The sequence below is a fragment of the Rhineura floridana genome, chromosome 16 (genome assembly GCF_030035675.1).
Source record: "Rhineura floridana isolate rRhiFlo1 chromosome 16, rRhiFlo1.hap2, whole genome shotgun sequence".
Taxonomy (NCBI): domain Eukaryota; kingdom Metazoa; phylum Chordata; class Lepidosauria; order Squamata; family Rhineuridae; genus Rhineura; species Rhineura floridana.
The window spans coordinates 4,058,757-4,080,174 of NC_084495.1; the positions used below are offsets into that span (position 1 = coordinate 4,058,757).

Consider the following 21,418-nt stretch of genomic DNA (forward strand, 5'->3'; position numbering starts at 1 on the left):
CCCAAATTGGTACAGGACTGCAACTTAGGCTTTCTTATGCATCTAAGTAAATGCGCAATAATCAGGCCAGATTAAAAATGGATGAAGCCTTGACACTGTATTAATCTGCTCAGGGTAGGGAGTGGAGAGAAAAACATGGCCCTTTATAGTACAAAGATGCATCACTCTGGTTCAAGTAACCAAAATGTGTTGCCTATGATACAAGCACTAAGTCCCCTTTGGCAGCTATATCTTCACAACAGCCATGTGAGGTAGGTTAGGCTGAGAGTTTGTGACTAGCCCAAGGCAGGAACTGAGCAAAAACATGATGAACTGAGTTTAAAAAGTGAAACTGCACATGCTCCAAGCATTTGTTGTTTATCAAGGTTGGCAATTTTTTTTGTCTTTTGCCATAAAATATCAGGAGTGGAATGTTGCAATCAATATATGAAGGGGCAGGAGATGCTGTCTTGGCTTTGTGTGTATTTTCATTTCTAGTGTCTCAGTATCTCTTTTTGCCTGTGAATGCTATTTTGCATTTATACACTTACAGATGTTCATTTTTAATTTAAAAATATATTAAGTTGCCCAAATGTTTTGTTGTTTTTACTCTGACATGTTGTTTTTTCTCTGACCCAAGTTCTTTGCATGAGTTAAGGTTGATGCTGGGGGAGAGCAGGGCTCATGTGTCTTTCACAGCTGACTGGCAGGCAGAAATTAAACAGGGCAAGCATTTTCTAGTATGGTAATACAACTATGGGGAAAGCTTCACCTGTTGATATTCTGTCTGTCAGGCATCTTATTACTTGTGTGTGGTCCAGGCATGTAGTCATCTGGGGTCTAGGGTGGTGTTAGACCCCTTACTTTTTTGGGAGCATTGTTCCAGCTGGGTCCCTGTATCCCCAGCATCCCACAAGCCAATCAGAATGAAAGGGGAGTGTGTTAGCCACTGAGAAGAATCTTCTAATATTTTATTTATTTATTTATTTATTAAATTTTTATACCACCCCATAGCCGAAGCTCTCTGGGCGCTTCACAACATCAAAATATCAACATACAATTTAAAAACCACACATTAATCAATTTAAAACATAACTCATTAAATTTCCAAAAAACCTATACTAAACTAATATGCTTCCTTGTCCTTTCCTGTTGATTGGAGCCAATCAGAGTACAAGAAGGTGAGTCAGCCACTGAGAGGACTCTTCTCAGTAGCCAACACACACCTCGTTCATGCTGATTGGCTCCTAGGGAGGTCTGTTGTTGTGGGAGAAGGGCTGGAGAGTGTGGAGATGACGATGGAGGTGAGTGAAGGGGCATGGATGTGAGGGGGCATGGCTTGACTGTCATGAAGGGACCCTTCACTTCTCAATTTGCCACTATGCTACTGGTGTGGTCCTTGATTTCTTTTGGACCCTTCACCCCCATCCCCAAAAGAGGGAAGAAATTTGCATATAACATAACTTACATGCAAATTTGTCTTTCGCGAGTGTGGCAGAGGGCCCAATCACAGACTCTGTACTGGGCCCAGAAAATCCTGTTGAAATCCTGTCTATAATTGGCCAAGGAATCACCCAGCATCAGGTGCTGCAGCAGCTCAAACTAGGTCCCCCAAGAAGCAAGAGGAAGTTTACTCCATCTCTCCCACCTGCTTCAAGCTGGCCATAGGGAACCTCCCTCCTGGGACAGGAGGACCATCTTGACTCAGCAAGTCATCATCATCCTTTTATTGTATTTGACTAACAGCCATTACAAATCAAGTAAGAAAATATGTATACAATAATAAAGTACAGACAGATTCAGTTTAACAAATCCCCTGTGCAATCCGCTGCAATCGAACTCAGCAAGTCAGGGGATCCCAGTGAACAAATTGTGTTCTGCTTCCCATTACACGATCTCTACTGGGCAGCGGTCTGCAGCGAGCCCGGACTAAAGAGCAACCAGAGGACAAAAGACCAGACACGTATCAGAGCTCATGTAGGCGTGGCTGCTTGTGGACGCACCACGGAGACAGGAAGCCTCTTCCAGTGCAGGAAGAGCCAGGGGTGTGCAGAGGCTGCAGTGATGAGCTTCACCCTTGGGGCAGTGGTCGCATGACATGCAGGTTGAGCCAAATGTTGGGAACAAAGTTTGTTAAAGGCATCTCTTTCATGGCTGGGTCTCTTTGCCCCCTACTAGGGATGCAAAGATCTGTCAATTTCAGTTCTCTCATTTTCTCATTTTTCTAGTCTTAAATTCACTAGGGGACTGAAGAAGACCTGACCTGGGAGTGAATATCTGAGCATTTGGGTGCTTGCTGCTTGCTCCTTTGCGGTGCTGTCTCTCAAGACAGCTGAAGTCCCTGGTAAGTGCTGCAAGGACTGGGACCCCCTGCCTGACCCTGGTTCCAGAGAGAGGTTGCAGTTAATCTTGCAGCCTCTTGCATCAACTGCTGGCTGAGTCAGGAGGCATAAAAGCCCAGCTGCCCTTGGGCACTGGGTCTGCTGCCGGCGGGGTCACCACCAAAGGGGCAACACCAAAGGGGATTGCCCTTTCAGGAACCCCTTAGGGAGTCCTGAGGGCAAAGGCGCGATCCCCCTTCTATTATCTTTTTTTAAAAAAATGTATTAAACCTATCTAGAAGAGATTGGTGGAGGGGAGGGCTTGTGGTGCATGTGTAGTTCCTGCATAGGGTGAGAGCCTGTGCAGTGAACTCAGTGGTAGGAGAAAGTTGCCAGATGCCTTCAGAGTGAGAGTCTGTAACTAGCAGAAGGCTGGCCCTCCCTGGGTGTGAGACAGGAGGGGGAGTAGATGGGCCCTGTGTGAAAAAGTTTGAATGGGTATGACTGTTCCCAATTCTCACAGAGGCCTCCTGGGATAATTGGCTCTGGCAGGCTTTGTTGGTGGGCTCGTGTTGGGTCCATATTAGGTGTTTAGGAGGAGTCTTAGCACAGAAGAACATGGGTGATGCCACCCCAATTTCAGTGATTGCGGGCAGAGGGAAGTATAGCCATGGGGATGTGGTGAATTACCAGAGAAGGCGAAGGCAAGGCTATCTGCACCTTGTTCCTTGCTGCAACTCCTGTCATTAATGGGTTCCTCATTGCTCATCTGCTGTGCCCTCTGGCTCATGTGTTGCTGTTTAACGCCAGATGGGTACATAATAAGACCACTCTCATCCATGACTTGATTGTGGATGAAGGTGCCGATTTGGTGTGTATTACCGAGATGTGGGTGGGTGAGCTGGGAGGAGTTGATCTGACCCAACGTTGCCTACATGGATACTCGGTGCAGCACCAGCACAGGCTGCAGGGATGGGGAGGAGGAGTTGCTCTGGTCTACAGAACTTCCATCTCTGTCACCAGGAAACAACTCTGTCTTGGAGCTGGCTGTGAGGGCCTGCACCTGGTGTTGGGCCGAGGAGACAGTAAACTAGGGTTGCTGCTGGTGTACCGTCCACCCTCCTGCCCAGCAGCTTTTCTGACTGAGCTGGTGGAGGCCGTCTCGGCTGTGATGTTGGAGAAGCCTAGAACGATAGTGCTGGGTGATTTCAATGTCCATGCTGAGGCTGCCTCTGGTGTTCCGGCTCGGGATTTCATGGCCTCCATGATGACGATGGGGCTGTCTCAAGTTGTCACTGGCATAGGGCACAGCACACTCTCGACTTGGATTTTGCTCCAGATGGAGGAAGGGGTGGTCTGGAGATGGGGGAGTAGATGTTACCCCATTGTCTTGGTCAGACCACTTCCTGGTGAAGTTTGGACTTATGGCTCCAATCCTTCCCTGCAGGGGTGGTGGTCAGATTAAGATGGTCCGCCCCCAGAGCCTAATGGAATCCACTGGATTCCTGAATGCCCTGGGGGAGTTCCTAGTAGATAGAGCAGGTGACCCTGTTGAAGCCCTTGTCATGCTGTGGAACAGCGAGGCGCGTCGGGCTCTTGACATGGTTGCCCCCAAGCACCCTCTCCAGCATTGCGGAGCCCGGCTTGCACCTTCGTACACCAGTGAGCCAATGAAACAGGCTGGACAACGGCTAGAGCTCAAGTGGCGAAAGACATGCTGTGAGGCTGATCAGGCATGAGTAAAACATAATAACTGTGCCTACTGTGTGGCGGTGAGGGCGGTGAAGAAGGCCCACTTCCCTGCCTCCATCGCATCCTCAAGTAGCTGTCTGGTGGAGCTTTTCTGATTTTCAGGAGTCTGTTGACATCAGCTCCAGGAAATGGAGTCTTAGACCCTTCGGAGGCCCACTGTGAATTATTTGCAAGGCACTTTGAGGGTAAAGTTGCTCATCTCCGTAGCAGTCTTGATGCCCCCTCCACATCTACTGCAGTCCCCAATGAGGTATCCAGTGCAATGTCTGCTGCAACTTCTTGGGAATGGTTTCAGTTGATGCGGCCTGATGACGTAGGCAAGGTGCTTGCGATGATGTGGCCAGCAACGTGTCCTCTTGACCCTTGCCCTTCTTGGCTTATTAAAGCTTGCCGAAGGGGGTTTGACCGAGTGGATCCAGAGTGTGGTCAATGCATCATTGCGGGAGGGAGTGGTTCCAGCTGCCTTGAAAGAGACAGTGATCCAACCACTCCTGAAAAAGCCTACCCTGGACCCATTGTTTTGTGACAACTACTGACCAGTTGCAAATACCCCCTTTTTAGGGAAGGTGATTGAGAGGGTTGTGGCACAGCAATTGCAAGTACTCTTCGATGAAACAGATTATCTTGACCCATCCCAGTCTGGGTTCAGGACTGGTTATGGGACGGAATCAGCCTTGGTCTCCCTGATGGATGACCTTTTTCAGTGGCTTTTGATACCATTGAGCATGGTATCCTTCTGGGTCGATTTGGTGAGTTGGGTATTGGAGGAACTGTTTTACAGTGGTTACGATCATATCTCCAAGGTCGCTCTCAGAGAATAGCATTCATTAATGACCTAGAATTAGGAGTGAGCAGTGAAGTGGCCAAGTTTGCTGACGACACTAAATTGTTCAGGGTTGTTAAAACAAAAAGGGATTGCGAAGAGCTCCAAAAAGACCTCTCCAAACTGAGTGAATGGGCAGAAAAATGGCAAGTGCAATTCAATATAAACAAGTGTAAAATTATGCATATTGGAGCAAAAAATCTTAATTTCACATATACGCTCATGGGGTCTGAACTGGCGGTGACCGACCAGGAGAGAGACCTCGGGGTTGTAGTGGACAGCACGATGAAAATGTCGACCCAGTGTGCGGCAGCTGTGAAAAAGGCAAATTCCATGCTAGCAATAATTAGGAAAGGTATTAAAAATAAAACAGCCAATATCATAATGCCGTTGTATACATCTATGGTGCGGCCGCATTTGGAATACTGTGTACAGTTCTGGTCACCTCATCTCAAAAAGGATATTATAGAGTTGGAAAAGGTTCAGAAGAGGGCAACCAGAATGATCAAGGGGATGGAGCGACTCCCTTACGAGGAAAGGTTGCAGCATTTGGGGCTTTTTAGTTTAGAGAAAAGGCGGGTCAGAGGAGACATGATAGAAGTGTATAAAACTATGCATGGCATTGAGAAAGTGGATAGAGAAAAGTTCTTCTCCCTCTGTCATAATACTAGAACTCGTGGACATTCAAAGAAGCTGAATGTTGGAAGATTCAGGACAGACAAAAGGAAGTACTTCTTTACTCAGCGCATAGTTAAACTATGGAATTTGCTCCCACAAGATGCAGTAATGGCCACCAGCTTGGATGGCTTTAAAAGAAGATTAGACAAATTCATGGAGGACAGGGCTATCAATGGCTACTAGCCATGATGGCTGTGCTCTGCCACCCTAGTCAGAGGCAGCATGCTTCTGAAAACCAGTTGCCGGAAGCCTCAGGAGGGGAGAGTGTTCTTGCACTCCAGTCCTGCTTGCGGGCTTCCCCCAGGCACCTGGTTGGCCACTGTGAGAACAGGATGCTGGACTAGATGGGCCACTGGCCTGATCCAGCAGGCTCTTCTTATGTTCTTATGTTCTAATAGCATTGGGTGACTGTCTTTCAGCCCCCTGGCAGTTGTGCTATGGGGTGCCGCAGGGTACCATCTTGTCCCCCATGCTGTTTAACATCTATATGAAGCCCTTGGGAACAGTCATCAGCAGATTTGGGGCGAGGTGTCAGCAGTATGCTGATGATACCCAGCTCTATTTCTCCGTAATATCTGAATCAGGAGAGGCCGTGCAAGCCCTGGATCGCTGCCTGGACTCAGTGGTGGGCTGGATGAGGGCCAATAAACAGAGTCTGAATCCTAGCAAGATGGAGGTACTGTGGGTTGGTGGTTCCCGAGTTCAAATTATTGGTCGGTTGCCTGCTTTGGATGGGGTTGTACTCCCTCTGAAAGGGCAGGTTCATAGTCTGGAGGTGCTCCTGGATCCATCTTTGTTGCTAGAGGCCCAGGTGACCTCCGTGGCTAGGAGTGCCTTTTACCAACTTCGGCTGATAAGACAGCTGCGACCGTTTCTGGTCCGGGATAGCCTGACCACTGATGTCCACGCACTGGTAACCTTCAGGCTGGATTACTGTAATGCGCTCCATGTGGGGCTGCCCTTGATGTTGGTCCGGAAGTTGCAGCTGGTGCAAAATGCAGCAGCAAGACTGCTCACTGGGGCAGGGTATCGCCAGCATGTCATCCCGCTGCTGAAAGAATTGCACTGGCTGCCCATTTGCTACCAGGCCACGTTCAGGGTTCTAGTTTTGGTGTACAAAGCCCTATACAGCCTGGGACTAGGATACCTGAAAGACTGTCTTATCCCTTACATACCCAGTCGATCACTGCGCTCTGCAGGTGAGGGCCTCCTGCAGATACCATCTTATCAGGAGGGCCATTCTGCTCAATATAGGAAACGGACCTTTAGTGTGGTGGCACCTACCCTGTGGAACTCCCTCCCCTTAAATATTAGGCAGGCACCATCTCTGTTATCTTTTCGGCACCTATTGAAGACTTTCCTCTTTGAACAAGCCTTTTAAGTTAAGACCTATCCCAGTCTGCCTCTGTGTTGGAATTGCTTTTAATATGTTTTTTTAACATTTTTTTCTAAACAATATGGTTTTTTAACCCTTTTTATTTAAGATGTTTTTAACGTTTTTTTAAAGAGTGTTTTTAAAGTTGTTTTGTTTTTGTATCTTAAGATCTGTTTTTATGATGTTTTAAAGTGTTTGTACTGCTTTTGTTTGCTGCCCTGGGCTCCTGCTGGGAGGAAGGGTGGGATATAAATTAATATCTATCTATCTATCTATCTATCTATCTATCTATCTATCTATCTATCTATCTATCTATCTATCTATCTATAATCTGCAGCAATTTGCATTTTCAAATAAAATCCTCATGAAAATTCATTTTAGTGCGAATTTCTCCAAATAAACACATTTTTGTAGGCAGTTTTGACTAATCTACACATTTTTGCCAGCCGTTTCTCATCATATAATGCATTTTTGCATGTTGTTTTCACCCATGCATTCATTTTTCTGCCCACGTTCCCCTAATTATAGCGATTTTTGTTAGCATTGGTTGGTTGGCGAACTGCATTGCAAAATTTGGATTAAGTGTGGATTTCGAAGCAAGCCTGTGCTTCGTTCTCATATTGTTTTGGAAAGATTCAGCTTGAGATGTGCACTGAATTGAATTTCTTGCCCATTCCCTGCTTCCTGCCTTGCTTCATCTTGAGCCTTGCCTTACTAGCACTTTGCAGCCCAGCTCCTGAGAGATGGATCCCTTGCCTGTACTACAGGCTTGGCATTTGTTTTTCTCCAGAAAGAAGCCGTCCTCTTCTGCCAAACATTTCATCCTGCAGACAAACAAACGACCAAAACCTACGCACGGAGCCCCTGACACACACACACACCGCCTGCAATGAACATTTACTACTCCGCCCTCCGCCTGTCACACGCTGAGCACGCCATGCCTCTTCCCATGGCAAACATTCCAACCATGCTTCTGCCCCTTCTCCTGCTTTGCTGCCCTGACCTGCCCTAGTGGGCAGGGTGGGGCACGATGTGGGTGGCTCTTCATCACCTGCTGAAAGGGAGTTGAGTTCCAGGCAACTAGTGGCACTGTGTGGACAATGTCATCCCTGGAGCAAGCTCAAGTTACCCTTGAGCATCTTGTGTCATGCTCGCCGCTGGCTTGCGGTGTGGATTCTGCAGCTGTCACCAAGAGCTTCCTCCTCGCCCTTCTCCAGGCCAGCTCAGTACAAACATTGCTGTTACACCTGGAGCGTGAGTTCTCTTCTCCAGAATCCTCAAGGCCAGTTGCTGGAGCTAGGAGCTGGAGCCAGAGAGCTTGATCCGCAATGGCTGAAACCTGATGGGAAGTGGATGGGCAGAATGCACTGCTCCCGCTGGGCAGGAGGCCATCCAGGCCGCACATACTTAGCCAGCCCAGAGGCATCATCATGTCTGCCAATCACCTTACTCTTTGTCTTCAGTGCCCTCAGACGAACTGTCACCAGGAAGCAGCCACCCCATCAGACTGCAGTGGGGGAGGGAAAAAAAGGGCTGGAGGGTGACTCCTTTGGCCCAGCTGAGAGACCAGCAACTTTTTGGCTCTACCTCTCCTTGAACTTTTCCAGCTCAACTGGCCCTAAGAAGCAGCTAAGAACTTGTACTTGAGACTTCCGGGAAGTGGTGCTGGCTGGTGGTTGTCTCTGAGGGAGCTCTGCCTCAGAGGAAGCTTTTTTCAGGTTAAAAGCCAGCCAAGAGGAATCTTGGACTGGCTTAAATGTTCTCCAAGGTATAGGAGAACCGATCAGATCTTCCACAAGACTTCGTTGAGCTGTCGGCGGCTGGAATTGATCAGGAAATTCCTGAGATAAGAAGGCAAGCCGATCGGCTGAAGACGGAGTCAGGAATTCCACGCAAGCTGAACTGGAATAAAGCGAAGCGTTTTTTCTTCTCTCAAAAAAAAAACGTTCTTAACCAGCGAGCCCACTTCTGCCTAAACCTTATCATTCGGCTTAAATTACTGCAATAAAAGGGATTTGTTTATGAATCAGCAATTGAGAAACCTGGGTGAGTCATACTTTTTCTCTTTTAAATATAATTAAGGAAGAAAGAAAATATAAACAACTTATATACTTTTTTTACGACAAAAAGCTGGCTTGAATTTGGACTTTTAAAGTTTAAAAACGGATGAGAGGTAATTATTATATTTTGGACTATTTTTCTCTTTGGACTATTTCTTGTTGGATGAATCCGCTGCTCGTATATGCTACTAATTGTTTAGTCTTGGCAACCAGAATTGTTTTGCATTCTTGGAAGCAGATAAGGACTGTGTTGTGCTGGCTGGATTTCAATAATAGGCCTGGAATATTAACTCTTCTTTTTGGTGGAGGGAAAAAAAGAAAAGAAATAGACTGCCCTTAGGTTCTGAAACAGTGATTAATATTAGAAATTAAAGGCCTCTTTTTGAAAATGACAACTAAAAAAACAACCAAGGCCCAGGGGCGAAGAGGTTCTATTGATACACAGGAAGAGGATATACCCCCAGAAATGTTTCAAAAAATAATGGAAGGGATTAATGCTATAAAACAGGAAATGAAACAGGAAATGAAAACTGAATTGACAGATATAAAAGACTATATTAAAACACAAGTGGATGAGATTAAAGGGACAATTGGGCAAATAAAGGAAGATGCAAAAAATACTAAAGAAAAGGTACAAACCTTGGAGAATAGAACAGATATACTAAATCTGGAACTAGAAAAAAATTTGGACTATTTAGCTGTGACTGAAATGAGAAATAAAGAGCATTGTTTGAGATTCCGTGCAATCCCTGAGGAAACAGGTGAAGACATTAGAGATAAAATTGTTAATGCTTTAGTAAAATTTCTGGACTTGAATGAAGATAGGATGGAATTTGAAATAGACAAAGTTTATAGAATTAACTCCAGATATGCAACAATGAAAAAAATTCCAAGAGATGTGCTTGTTCATTTCGTAAAGAAGACGACCAGAGATATGGTTTTACAGCAACACTTTAAATATACCTTTAAAATTGATGGTAAGGAAATACTGGTGATGAAGGAAATTCCTATTAGACTTTTACGTAAGAGAAAAGAATATGCTTTCCTTACAGAAAAACTTAAGCAATGCAAAATTCAATTTAGGTGGGACGTTCCAGAAGGAGTGATTTTTACATTCAGACAACAGAAATACAGACTGAATACTGTTCAAAAAGCAAGGGACTTCTTGAGAAAAGCTTCAAAAGATATGGAAGTAGATAAACTCAAAGATATGGATATAGTTCCTGGGAAACAAAGTCAACAAGGATATGCAGAGGAGGGGAAGGAAGATGATGGATCAAAAGGAGCATCAGGCAAATTTTAAAATACACGCTTAATGATGGATTACAAATACCTAACTTGGAATATAAATGGAGCCAACACGGCGCAGAAGAGAAAGAAAGTGTTTCATTATTTGAAAAAATTAAAATTGGATATAATTTGTCTACAAGAAACTCATATTCAGAAGAAAGATTCCAAATATTTGATTTGTAAAAATTTGGGTGAAGAATTTATTTCAGCTGGACCAAAAAAAAAAAATGGAGTTGTTCTCTATATTAACCCACAATTGCTTCCTAAATTGGTATTATTGGACGATAGTGGTAGATTTGTGGGGGTTGAAATTACTTTACAAGGTACAAACATTTTGATAGTGGGTATTTATGCCCCCAATGAAGATAAAACAAGGTTTTATACAGGACTTATGGAAAAATTGTCAGAGTTTTCATATGAGCATTGGTGTGTCATGGGTGATTGGAATGGGGTAATCTCACCAAAAATTGATAGGCTTTCTGAAAAAAATATCAAAGAGACACAAGGTAAATTACCGAAGATTTGTTTTGAACTCATGGAACATTTAGAATTGGTGGATACCTGGAGATATATAAATGATAATGCAAAGGAATTTACTTATTTTTCAGAAAGACATAAAACATTTTCGAGGATTGATATGATTTGGATGTCAAAAATTTTAGCGAAGGATATTTTTAAAATGGATATATTACCAAAAACTTTTTCGGACCACAATCCTGTGATATTAACTTTAAAAAAAAAAAATCTTGGATTTAGATGGAGACTAAATGAATCTTTATTACAGAATGATAAAGTAGTACAAGAATGTAAGAAGAAATTAAAGGAGTTCTTTGAATATAATTTATATAAAGGAACAAGTGAAAATATTGTTTGGGATACTAGTAAGGCATTTATGAGGGGATACTTTATTAAATGTAATTCTGAATTAAAAAAAAAGAAACAACAGAAAATGCAATTAATTTTGGAAGAAATAAAACAAAAAGAGGAAGAATTGAAAAAGAATCCAGCTAAAGTTTCTATTGTAAATCAAATTAAAATGTTACAGAAGCAAGTATCAATGTTGACAGTTAGAGAAATTGAAAGGAAATTAAATTTTGCTAAACAAAGGACTTTTGAATTTGCAAATAAACCTGGGAAATGGTTAGCATATAAATTAAGAAAAGAACGTCAAAAAAATATTATTTTAAAGATACAAGAAGGAGATGAGACGCTGACAGATAATGTAAAAATCAAAAAGATTTTTCATCAATATTACTCAACATTGTATAAGTGTCAAGAAATTCCATCTGAAAAAATAGAAGAGTATTTATCTAAACAGAATTTGCCGAAAATTACAGATTTTCAGAGACAAGTTATTAATGGCCCTATTACGTCAAGAGAGATATCTGAAGCTATAAATAAAATTAAATTAGGAAAGGCGCCAGGACCAGATGGGCTATCTGCAATGTATTATAAATGTTTGGAGGAAGAACTCTTGCTACCCTTACAGTCTACAATGAATTCTATTTTGCAAGAGGGAAAGATACCGGATAGTTGGAAAAATGCTAATATAACATTAATACCTAAAGAGGACCAAGATTTAACTAAAACAAAAAATTATCGGCCAATATCTCTACTGAATAATGACTATAAAATTTTTACAATGATTTTGGCTGAAAGATTGAAAATAATATTGCAACAATTTATTCAGGAAGATCAATCAGGGTTTTTACCTAAAAGACAATTACGTGACAACGTCAGGAATGTTTTGAATGTGTTGGAATATTTAGAACAACGAAATGATAAACAAGCAGCTTTGATTTTTTTAGATGCTGAAAAAGCATTTGATAATTTGAATTGGAAATTTATGTTCCAGGTTTTGGAGCAAATGGATTTTGGAGACAACTTTATAAAATGGATCAGATCGATTTATACATCACAGAAGGCCCAGATAATTGTTAATGGAGACTTAACGGATTCATGTGAAATACAAAAGGGTACAAGACAGGGATGTCCATTATCTCCCCTTTTATTTATTCTGGTTTTAGAAGTGCTGCTTAGAGATATAAGGCAAGATAAAAGGATTTCGGGATTAAAAATAAAAAAAGAAGAATATAAATTGAGAGCATTTGCTGATGATTTGATAATTGTACTAGAAAACCCTTTGGAAGGAATTCATATATTGATGGACAAATTAAAAGAATTTGGACCGTTAGCAGGATTTAAGATCAACAATCAAAAAACAAAGATGTTGGTGAAAAATTTAACTTTAAGGGAACAGAAAGAGTTAATGGACAAGACAGATTTTACAATAGAAAAAAAGTTGAAATATCTAGGCATCATCATGACAAATAAAAACTCAAAGCTGTTTCATAATAATTACGAAAAATTATGGACAGAGATTAAGAAAGACTTGCTAAGATGGGATAAACTACAACTGTCATTAATGGGTAGAATATCTGTGATAAAAATGAATGTATTACCGAGAATGATGTTTTTGTTTCAAACAATACCTGTAATATCCTCTGATTTACCTTTTAAACAATGGCAAAAAGATATTTCTAAATTTGTATGGCAAGGAAAAAAACCAAGAGTTAAATTTAAATTACTTCAAGACGCTAAAGAAAGAGGAGGACTGGGATTACCAAATTTGAGACTTTATTTTGCTGCCTGCTGTTTAGTCTGGATAAAGGAATGGATCTTATTGAGGAATAAAAGACTATTGGATTTGGAGGGCCACAATCTGAAGTGGGGATGGCATGGATATCTATGGTATGACAAAGTAAAAGTAAAAAACCAAGGTTTTATTCGAAAATACCATTATGTGTCTCAAGTCAAGAAGCGTTTTATAGAAGAGAAATGTCTGGAAAAGAGAAATGGTTAACTTATCAAGAACTATAAGAAAATGTACATGGAGAATACACAATGAAAGAGAGAGAACAATTGATAAAGGAAGGATATAGTTTTCATTGGTTTGCCTATTTACAATTGTTAGAAAGATATAAAATGGACAAGAAAATGTATGGGTTTGAAATAAGTAAATCTGATTTTGAAATAGGTTTGTATACAAATGATGAAAACATAATTGCAAAAATGTATAAACTTCTATTGAAAATGGATATGGAGGAAGAACAAGTAAAAGAGTGCATGGTAAAGTGGGCAAAAAATTTTGGTCATAACATACAAATGGATCAATGGGAAAATATGTGGAAAAAAGGCTTGAAATTTACATTATGTTATAATCTTAAAGAAAATTTTTATAAAATGATGTACCGTTGGTACATGACTCCAGAAAAGCTGTCAAAAATGTATAGTAATGTCTCTAATGTTTGTTGGAAATGTAAACAACAAGAAGGATCTTTTTATCATATGTGGTGGTCATGTAAAAAGGCGAAATTATTCTGGGCACAGATAGGTAGGAAGATGCAAAAAATTTTAAAGATAAATATTCAGTCAAAACCAGAATTTTTTTTACTGGGTTTTATGGATAAACAAATAGAAAAGAAATATGGAAGAATATTATTATATATGATTACGGCAGCAAGATTATTATATGCACAAAAGTGGAAAATGGAATCAATACCAACAATGGAAGAATGGCTACTGAAATTAATGGACTTAGTAGAAATGGATAAATTGACGTGTTTACTTAGAGAAAAATCGACAGATACATTCCTTAAGGATTGGAAGCCTCTCTTAGACTTTTTGTCGAAAGATCAAAATAAAATGATGATACTGGGATTTGATGATTAATTAAGACAGCTTATGGAGAAAAGGGATTCTGTATGTACATATTAAGGGACAGGTTTGATGTATATTATATACTTATAGCTGATCTGTGACAAATCGGAAGTCAACCATTTTATTTTTATTTTTTGTTGTAGTATTGTTATGTTTTTTCTTACTTTGTTTTGTTTGTTTTTTGGAAAAATTTGAATAAAAACTATATAAAAAAAAAAAAAGAACTTGTACTTGAGTTTGCTTATTTCATCTTCCCTCCCAATCCATTTTCCTTGTGTGTCATTTTTTTAACTATGGTAAACCTGAGGGCAGGGAGCTGTCTTCTTATTTTGTTAGTGGTCTTTAAGCCATGGTGGAACCTTTTTTGGCTGAAGAGTGGGATAAAAATTATTTCAATAAACAAAATATGAACAATGTCAGCACTCAGGAGAGCCACCTGAGCGCACACCATCTGCGAGGCGAGATCCTAGTCTCTATTCCTGGTTGAAGAAGCCCTGGGGCCACTGGCAGCCAGAGTGTCATTTTAAGGAAGGAGCTGTCGGGGCATCTTCAAAGCACTTGTTGCTGCTGGGCAAAGAGGGACTTCGACAATGCCAGCACATGCTATCTGGGTGATAAAGACGCCCTCCCTGCTCTTTGTGAGTCATGCTGTGGAACAGAGATCTAATTGCATACGTTTAATTTTGTGCAGGATGAACATGGTTGTTATGCACCTTAAGGAGCAGTTGCCAGGCGCTTATGAAATTCTCCACTGGCCCTGCCCAACTCTCCCATTAGAAAACGAGGACCTTCCCTTTCTTTGCATGCCAAAACATTCATCTTTGGAGACTTGGCTGCTGCTGACAGAGCACATGATAAACGAAAGAGTTCCAAAACAGAGCTGTTGACATACGTAGTGGAATAGGGAATTAGTTCTTGGCAATGGAAATGAGAAAAGGAGACTTGGAAGAATTTCTGATGAATTAGGGTCTCCTGCGACCTTCCTGCACTGATGGGAGACTGTAGGGTAAAATGAAAACTGCCAATCCCTGCACGTCGTCTGGGCAGATAGCAGAACCTCCCCTCCACCCAGCTCCCTCCTAGAGTTTCCGTGCTGAGCATGGCTCCCAGTCATCCACCCTCGCTATCAGATCCCTGATTCTAAAACTTGGACTAAAGCTCTCCATCCCTCTCTTCCCCCAACAGGATCTCCTTTCTTCATCACCACAGAAGGGCCATTGAGAGAGACTAGCTCACTATCTACTGACCCACAGGCTATCTTCCATGCAAAGCAGGCACAACCGACTCCAATGAGTCAAAGTGCCCGAAGAGCTGGTAGCTGCAGATGACTCAAGCAATCCAGTCAAGCCACACCTTACAATAGAAATAAAGCAAATTATGTTTTTAAGAAGCCAGGATCTCTCATCTAACCTAAGGGAAATATCCCTCATGATCTTGCTTTAGATAGCAGCTATGGGTCATTTTATGTAGCTGAATCCTTTCTAAGTTGTTGCATAGCCTGCTACTTGGTGGTAAACAACAGCTATTTCCTTAAAGCAATTTGTGTGGTCACCAGCCTCGTTGCATGCATTGCAGCCCAAGAACCTCCTGAAGGAGGCCCAAGCATCTTCCACCCCACCACAGCTCCTTCTTTTTCATTTCTTGTGTGTTTTTCCTGGATTTTAAAAGTGTTTTTCCCCTCTTTCTATGCCATTTCAGAATAATTGATACTATTTTTGATCAAAAACAGACTTTTAAGAATAATAATAATTAAAAAAATCCTGGGTGCACAGCCTGGGGAAAAGACGATTTTTCCTCAGCTGTCTGAGAACAAATGCTTCGGGCGACTGCCATATGTGTGTCAGGAAGGAATTACTTTAACTTGCTTTCTAGAACAGAAGTTGTATTGTCATATATATTTGTCTGTGTACGTATTTGAGAGTAACCCCATCAAACCCAGCAAGGCTTACTTCTGAGTAGACCTGCAAAGGACTGTGAATTCTAATCTGAAGTATACATGATGAAAATTGAAGCAGGGTGTTTTTTGTTCCGGATTAGTTGATCCAGAACATTTTTATATCTGGCTCTGCCCACCCCCTCCTCCCGCTCAAATTACCCTTGAGGGATTGTGGCTCTCAACAACAAAATGGTTGCCCATCCCTGCCTTAAAGGCTACAAAAGGTCCATCAGACTAACATCTAACTAAAAAGACATTATGGAAGCCTGCTCAGGCTATGTCTGCTTGCATCCTGGAGGATGAAATGAAGAATCTGCCTAGAGAAAAAGAAAGGATTTGAATTTTGGAACTATTGAAACAAACTGGGCTCAAGAATCACACACTAGACAGCCTGGTAAATGCAAAAGAAGATCAAACAGGGCTTGACCTTCCCTGATTTATGGCATGCACCATCCCATCTGGGTACGAAACACAAGCAAATCTTGTCAGGCAGCACTTAGGATTTTAATAAGTGGGCTGGAGCGTATTTGTTTATTTGTTCTGGTCTTTCCTCCAATGAACTCAAGCAATTCTTTCCCACCTTTTGTCCTTACAACAACCCTTTGAGGTGGTGACTGGCCTAAGGTTACTGCAATGAGTTTCATGGCTGAGTGGGGATTTGAACCTGGGCCTGACACACTAACCACTAGACAACCTTGGGTCACACTGGTCTTTTGTAGTAAGTGAAGGCAAATGAGGTCATGAATTTTCTCCAAACTCCTCAGCCATGAGATCCTTGCAGCAGGAAATGTTTGATGGAGGAAACCACGACGTAAGTGCCTTGGTCCTATTGAAGAAGACACTCAGTCATGAAAAAAAAAGCCACAGAAAATTTTGTCATAGCCAGAAGAGAGCATCGGGCCTCCTCCTTTCCTAAAGCCAAGCTGTTTCCAGAATGGCCCTTGGGATGCGCTGGATGCCCTCCCCCTTCCAGTTTGCTAATAATCCACCCTCTACTTGACAGCACCTTCTAAGCTTTGTTCAGCAAACATCAAATTTGTGGCTCCCTTCATTTTCCAGTGGAAGAGAACAGCCTTCAGACTGTGCATTGTTTCAATAAATGTTTTCGCTGCCTCTGTGAACACATGTGAGAATGGTTCCTTCCAAACAGCTGTTTGGCACACCCTGGGAGGAGAGAGGGGAGGAACTGGGGCTTACCAGTCTGTCATGAAAGAAGAGGCAGGGGTGATGACATACTGAGGCTTACGATACATAAATCACTACCCAGGGGGCTTGCCTCCCCCACTGTAGTGATGCCCAAACAAGCATTTGTTCTTGCCAAAGTTTTAGCCACAAACCTGGGATTTTGGAGAACCAAACTAGCTTTAAACCAGACTCTTCTATACACTCTGTGTTTGTGCAGGGGAGGAGAGGAAGGGAAATCCTATCCTCCTTGCTGTGGTGAATGTGCTGTTGGCTGAAGAAGCCATGATGAGAGCCCTACTGGGGCCAGGCCAAACACTGAGGGTTCTGTAAGCCAAGCTGGATGCCACCCCCTTTGGAGTGGGAATGGATGGATTCATTAAAGTTTCTGTCATATGCTATGCAAGCGACGTTCACATACTGGTGATAATGCCCTGTGGCAGGCAGAAGTCTGCAAGATGTGACAGCAGCAAATAAAACTGTTCGCTCCTGTCACGTATGCAGTCCAGCACCCTCGAGAATTTTACACAAGATCAATACGAAACAAATTTCAAGCTCCTACCCTGCTATTATTTATGTTTTAAAATGTCTTTGGGTAGGTGATTCCCATGTCTGGGAGATAGGCAGGTTACCTGTTCTGGATGGGATCACACTCCCTCTGAAGGACCAAGTCTCTAGCCTAAGGGTACTCCTGGATTCATCTTTGTCACTAGAGGCCCAAGTGTGGCTAGGAGTGTCTTTGACCAGCTTTGTCTGGTTCGTCAGCTATGACCATTCCAGGACAGGGATAGCCTGACCTCTGTAGTCTATGTGTTGACAACCTCAAGCTGGATTACTACACTGTGCTCTATGTGGAGCTGCCCTTGGCCCTGGTTCGGAAATTCCAGCTGTTGCAAAATGCGGCGGCCAGAATGCTGATGGGAGCACATGGCCGACAATATGTGACACCACTCTTAAGACATCTGCAGTGGCTGCCCATCTGCTACCAAGCCAGGCTGAAAGTCCTTGTGTTAATTTATGAAGACCTGAACAATTTAGGTCCAGGGTATCTCAGGGACCACCTGAACCCTTACATCTCGGTTTGATCACTGAGATCATCTACAGGAGCACCTCTGGTGGTCCCCTGAGTCGGCGAGGCTCATTTAACATTGACATGAAATCGAGATTCAGCAGGCGACTTCTGTTTTAAACTTTTAAGTGCCTGCTGAAACTCTCTCTGTTCTGCCAGGCTTATGCAGGCAGCTAAGACGATGTCTTTTTTGCAATAGTTTACCTTTGTTTTTATTGTATTTTAAATGTTTTTATTGTATGGTAGTTTGTTTTAACTTGTAAACCGCTTTGATGTTTTTAACAAAATAGTGGTATACAAATATATTTATAAAATAAATGAAATATTTATGACCTGCCTTTCGGTACAGATTTCACAGCAGCTTTACAATACATTAAAAATAATACGTTTGGTGTTGACCATACTGCAACAGAGACTAGCCACTGGCACCATCCTATCCATTTAAAGGCCCCTGAATGCCCTGGGAAACAGAAATCGTTTCAGCCATTAAAGTAGGCAGCAGAGAAACAGATGCAGAGGGGACTTAGAATCATAGAATCATAGAATCCTAGAGTTGGAAGGGGCCTTGTAGGCCATCGAGTCCAACCCCCTGCTCACAGCAAGAAATCCACAGCTAGAGCATCTCCCGCAGATAGCTGTCCAGCCTCTGCTTGAAGACGTCCAGCGAAGGGGATCCCACCACCTCCCTAGGCAGTCGGTTCCATTGCCGAACTGCCCTTACTGTCAAGAAGTTCCTTCTAATGTCCAGTCTGAATCTATGCTCCTGCAACTTAAAACCATTAGACCTAGTCCTACCCTCTGGGGCAGCAGAGAACAAATCTGTACCCTCCTCTATGTGACAGCCCTTCAGGTACTTAAAGAGTGCAATCATGTCACCCCTCAGCCTTCTCTTCACCAGACTGAACATGCCAAGTTCCTTCAACCTTTCCTCATAAGACTTGTTCTCCAAGGTTCGGTGGCTGCTGCTAGCCACACGAGACTGGCTGCTTGCTGTTGCTGTTTAATAATATAATTCATTATGCATTGGAACATGCGGAGCTGCCTCATCCATCGGACCACTGGACCATGTACTTCAGCACTGTTGACAGACACTGACTGGCCGTGGCTCTCCAGGCTTTCAGGCAGGACTCTTTCTCAGCCCTATCTTGAGATGCAGGAAGTTGAATCTGGGATCTTTTCCATGCAAAGTAGGAGCTCTGTCACTGAGCTACTGCCGCTCTGCATTCATTTATTTCTAAAAGGTATGGCTTCAAGGGGATTCAAGACATTTGATACCGACCCTATAGGAACCTCCCCGGCTAGTGAGATCAGCCTTAGAGGTTCTTTTACGAGTCATCCCACCGCCTCGCCCATCTGAGGTGAGGCAGGAGGGGACCCATGATGTGGTTGGGGTCTTTTCACTTCTTGTGCTCTAGGGCCCACCTGGCATTGAGCCCGGTGTCCATTGGGCACCAGGGGAAGGGCTGCCTTTTAACAATATGGGTGTTTATACTGTTTTAATGTGGTGTTTTGTGTATGTTTTTTTACCTGTGCTGCCACTGCTGTTTTTATGTGGTTTTCTATCATATTATGTATTTTGTAGTTTTTGCTTATACGTGAATATCCATAAGATCTGGTTCCTCGTCATTCACTGCCAATTCAGACCGCATGAGTGTATATGAGAAGTTAGTAGGTCCCAGTACCAATCCTTGGGGGATTCCACTTTTGTTCATAAATGATTTAGTTAGGTGTGAACAGTGAGGTAGCCAAGTTTGCTGATGATACCAAATTGTTCAGGGTAATTAAAACAAAAAGGGATTGCAAAGAGCTCCAAAGGGAGTCAATAGTAGAAACTGACATCACTCAAATCATCTCTTTACATTGGTTTAGGGGGTGGTCTTAGTGCAGCACCAGCAGGTCTGAACCGGGGTGGAGGGGTACGGTCCCTCCAGGCCTCACAGGAGCGGTTCCTCACCACCTTGCTGTGGATGGCACAGCTAACACAATAGTGAAGCTTCACATAGAGCTTGGGCAGCACATATGAATCAAATACACTTGCTTCTGAGATATCTCGGACTGCGGCTGCTTCTACAATGTTTCGGATAACAAACTTCTTAATAGCCTTGTCCTTGGGGACACAGCGGGCACAGCTGGTACAGCGGATAGGCTGGATATATCCCCAGCCTTTCTTGGCACGGCCGTTATTCCTTTTGTTCTTGGTCATTTTTATGCTGAAGGGGCGAAAGAGGCTCCAAAGGGATGTCTCCAAACTGAGTGAATGGATAGGAAAGTGGCAAATGCCATTGTAAACAAATGCAAAGTGATGTATGTCAGGGCAAAACATCTTAATTTCACATATGCACTCATGGGGTCTAAACTAGCAGTGACTGACCAGGAACAAGACCTTGGGGTCGTAGTGGATAGCTCGATGAAAATGTCGACCCAGTGCGTGACAGCTGTGAAAAAGGCAAAATCCATGCTAGGGATCATTAGGATCATTTATGAAAATAGAACTGCCAATATCATAATGTTGTTATTTAAATCTGTGGTGCAGCCGCATTTGGAATACTGTGTACTGTTCTGGTTACCTCACCTCATAATGGATATTGTAGATTTGGAAAAGGTTCGGAAAAGAGCAGCCGAAATGATCAAGGGGATGGAGCAGCTTCCCTATGAGGAAAGGTTACATGTGAGGATTTTTAATTTAGAGAAAAGGCAAGTAAGAAGATATATGACAGAGGTGTATAAAATTATGAATGGTGCAGAGAAAAGTCTTTTCTCTTCTCTCATAACATTAGAACTTGTGGGCATTCAAGGAAGCTGAAAGTTGGGAGAGTCAGGACAGACAAAAGAAAGACCTTCTTCACACAGCGCATAAACTATGGAATTCGCTCCCACAAGAGTAGAGATGGCCACCAACAGGCTTTAATCTTTTAATCTTTAAATATCTGCTGAAAACTTTTCTATGCTGTGAGGCATAGGCATCATTCTGTGATAGTTCATGATTTCTGCTTTTACATTTTTAACTTGGTTTTACTGCATGTGTATATGTTGTTTGTAAACTGTTTTGAATTTTTTTATGAATAGTGGTATATAAATATCTTTATACTGTGTACTATCCCCACACATATTATATACACACACAGGGGCTCCCAACCCTCCCCCCCAGACTCCCAATCACATGCACATGTTCACTCACACAGAGACAGATGCCCAAACACACACACACAGGCAAGTCCCAGAACTGCCCCCCA

At 42.6% G+C, this 21,418-nt stretch overlaps 1 protein-coding gene across 1 annotated transcript; it reads right to left on the minus strand.

The window, feature by feature from the left end:
* Window positions 1-20,007: 20,007 nt before the first annotated feature.
* Window positions 20,008-20,388, minus strand: LOC133371303 (small ribosomal subunit protein eS26-like). The gene has a single exon (XM_061598565.1). The coding sequence runs from the start codon at window positions 20,386-20,388 to the stop codon at window positions 20,041-20,043; it is 348 nt and encodes a 115-aa protein (XP_061454549.1). The 3' UTR covers window positions 20,008-20,040.
* Window positions 20,389-21,418: the final 1,030 nt, after the last annotated feature.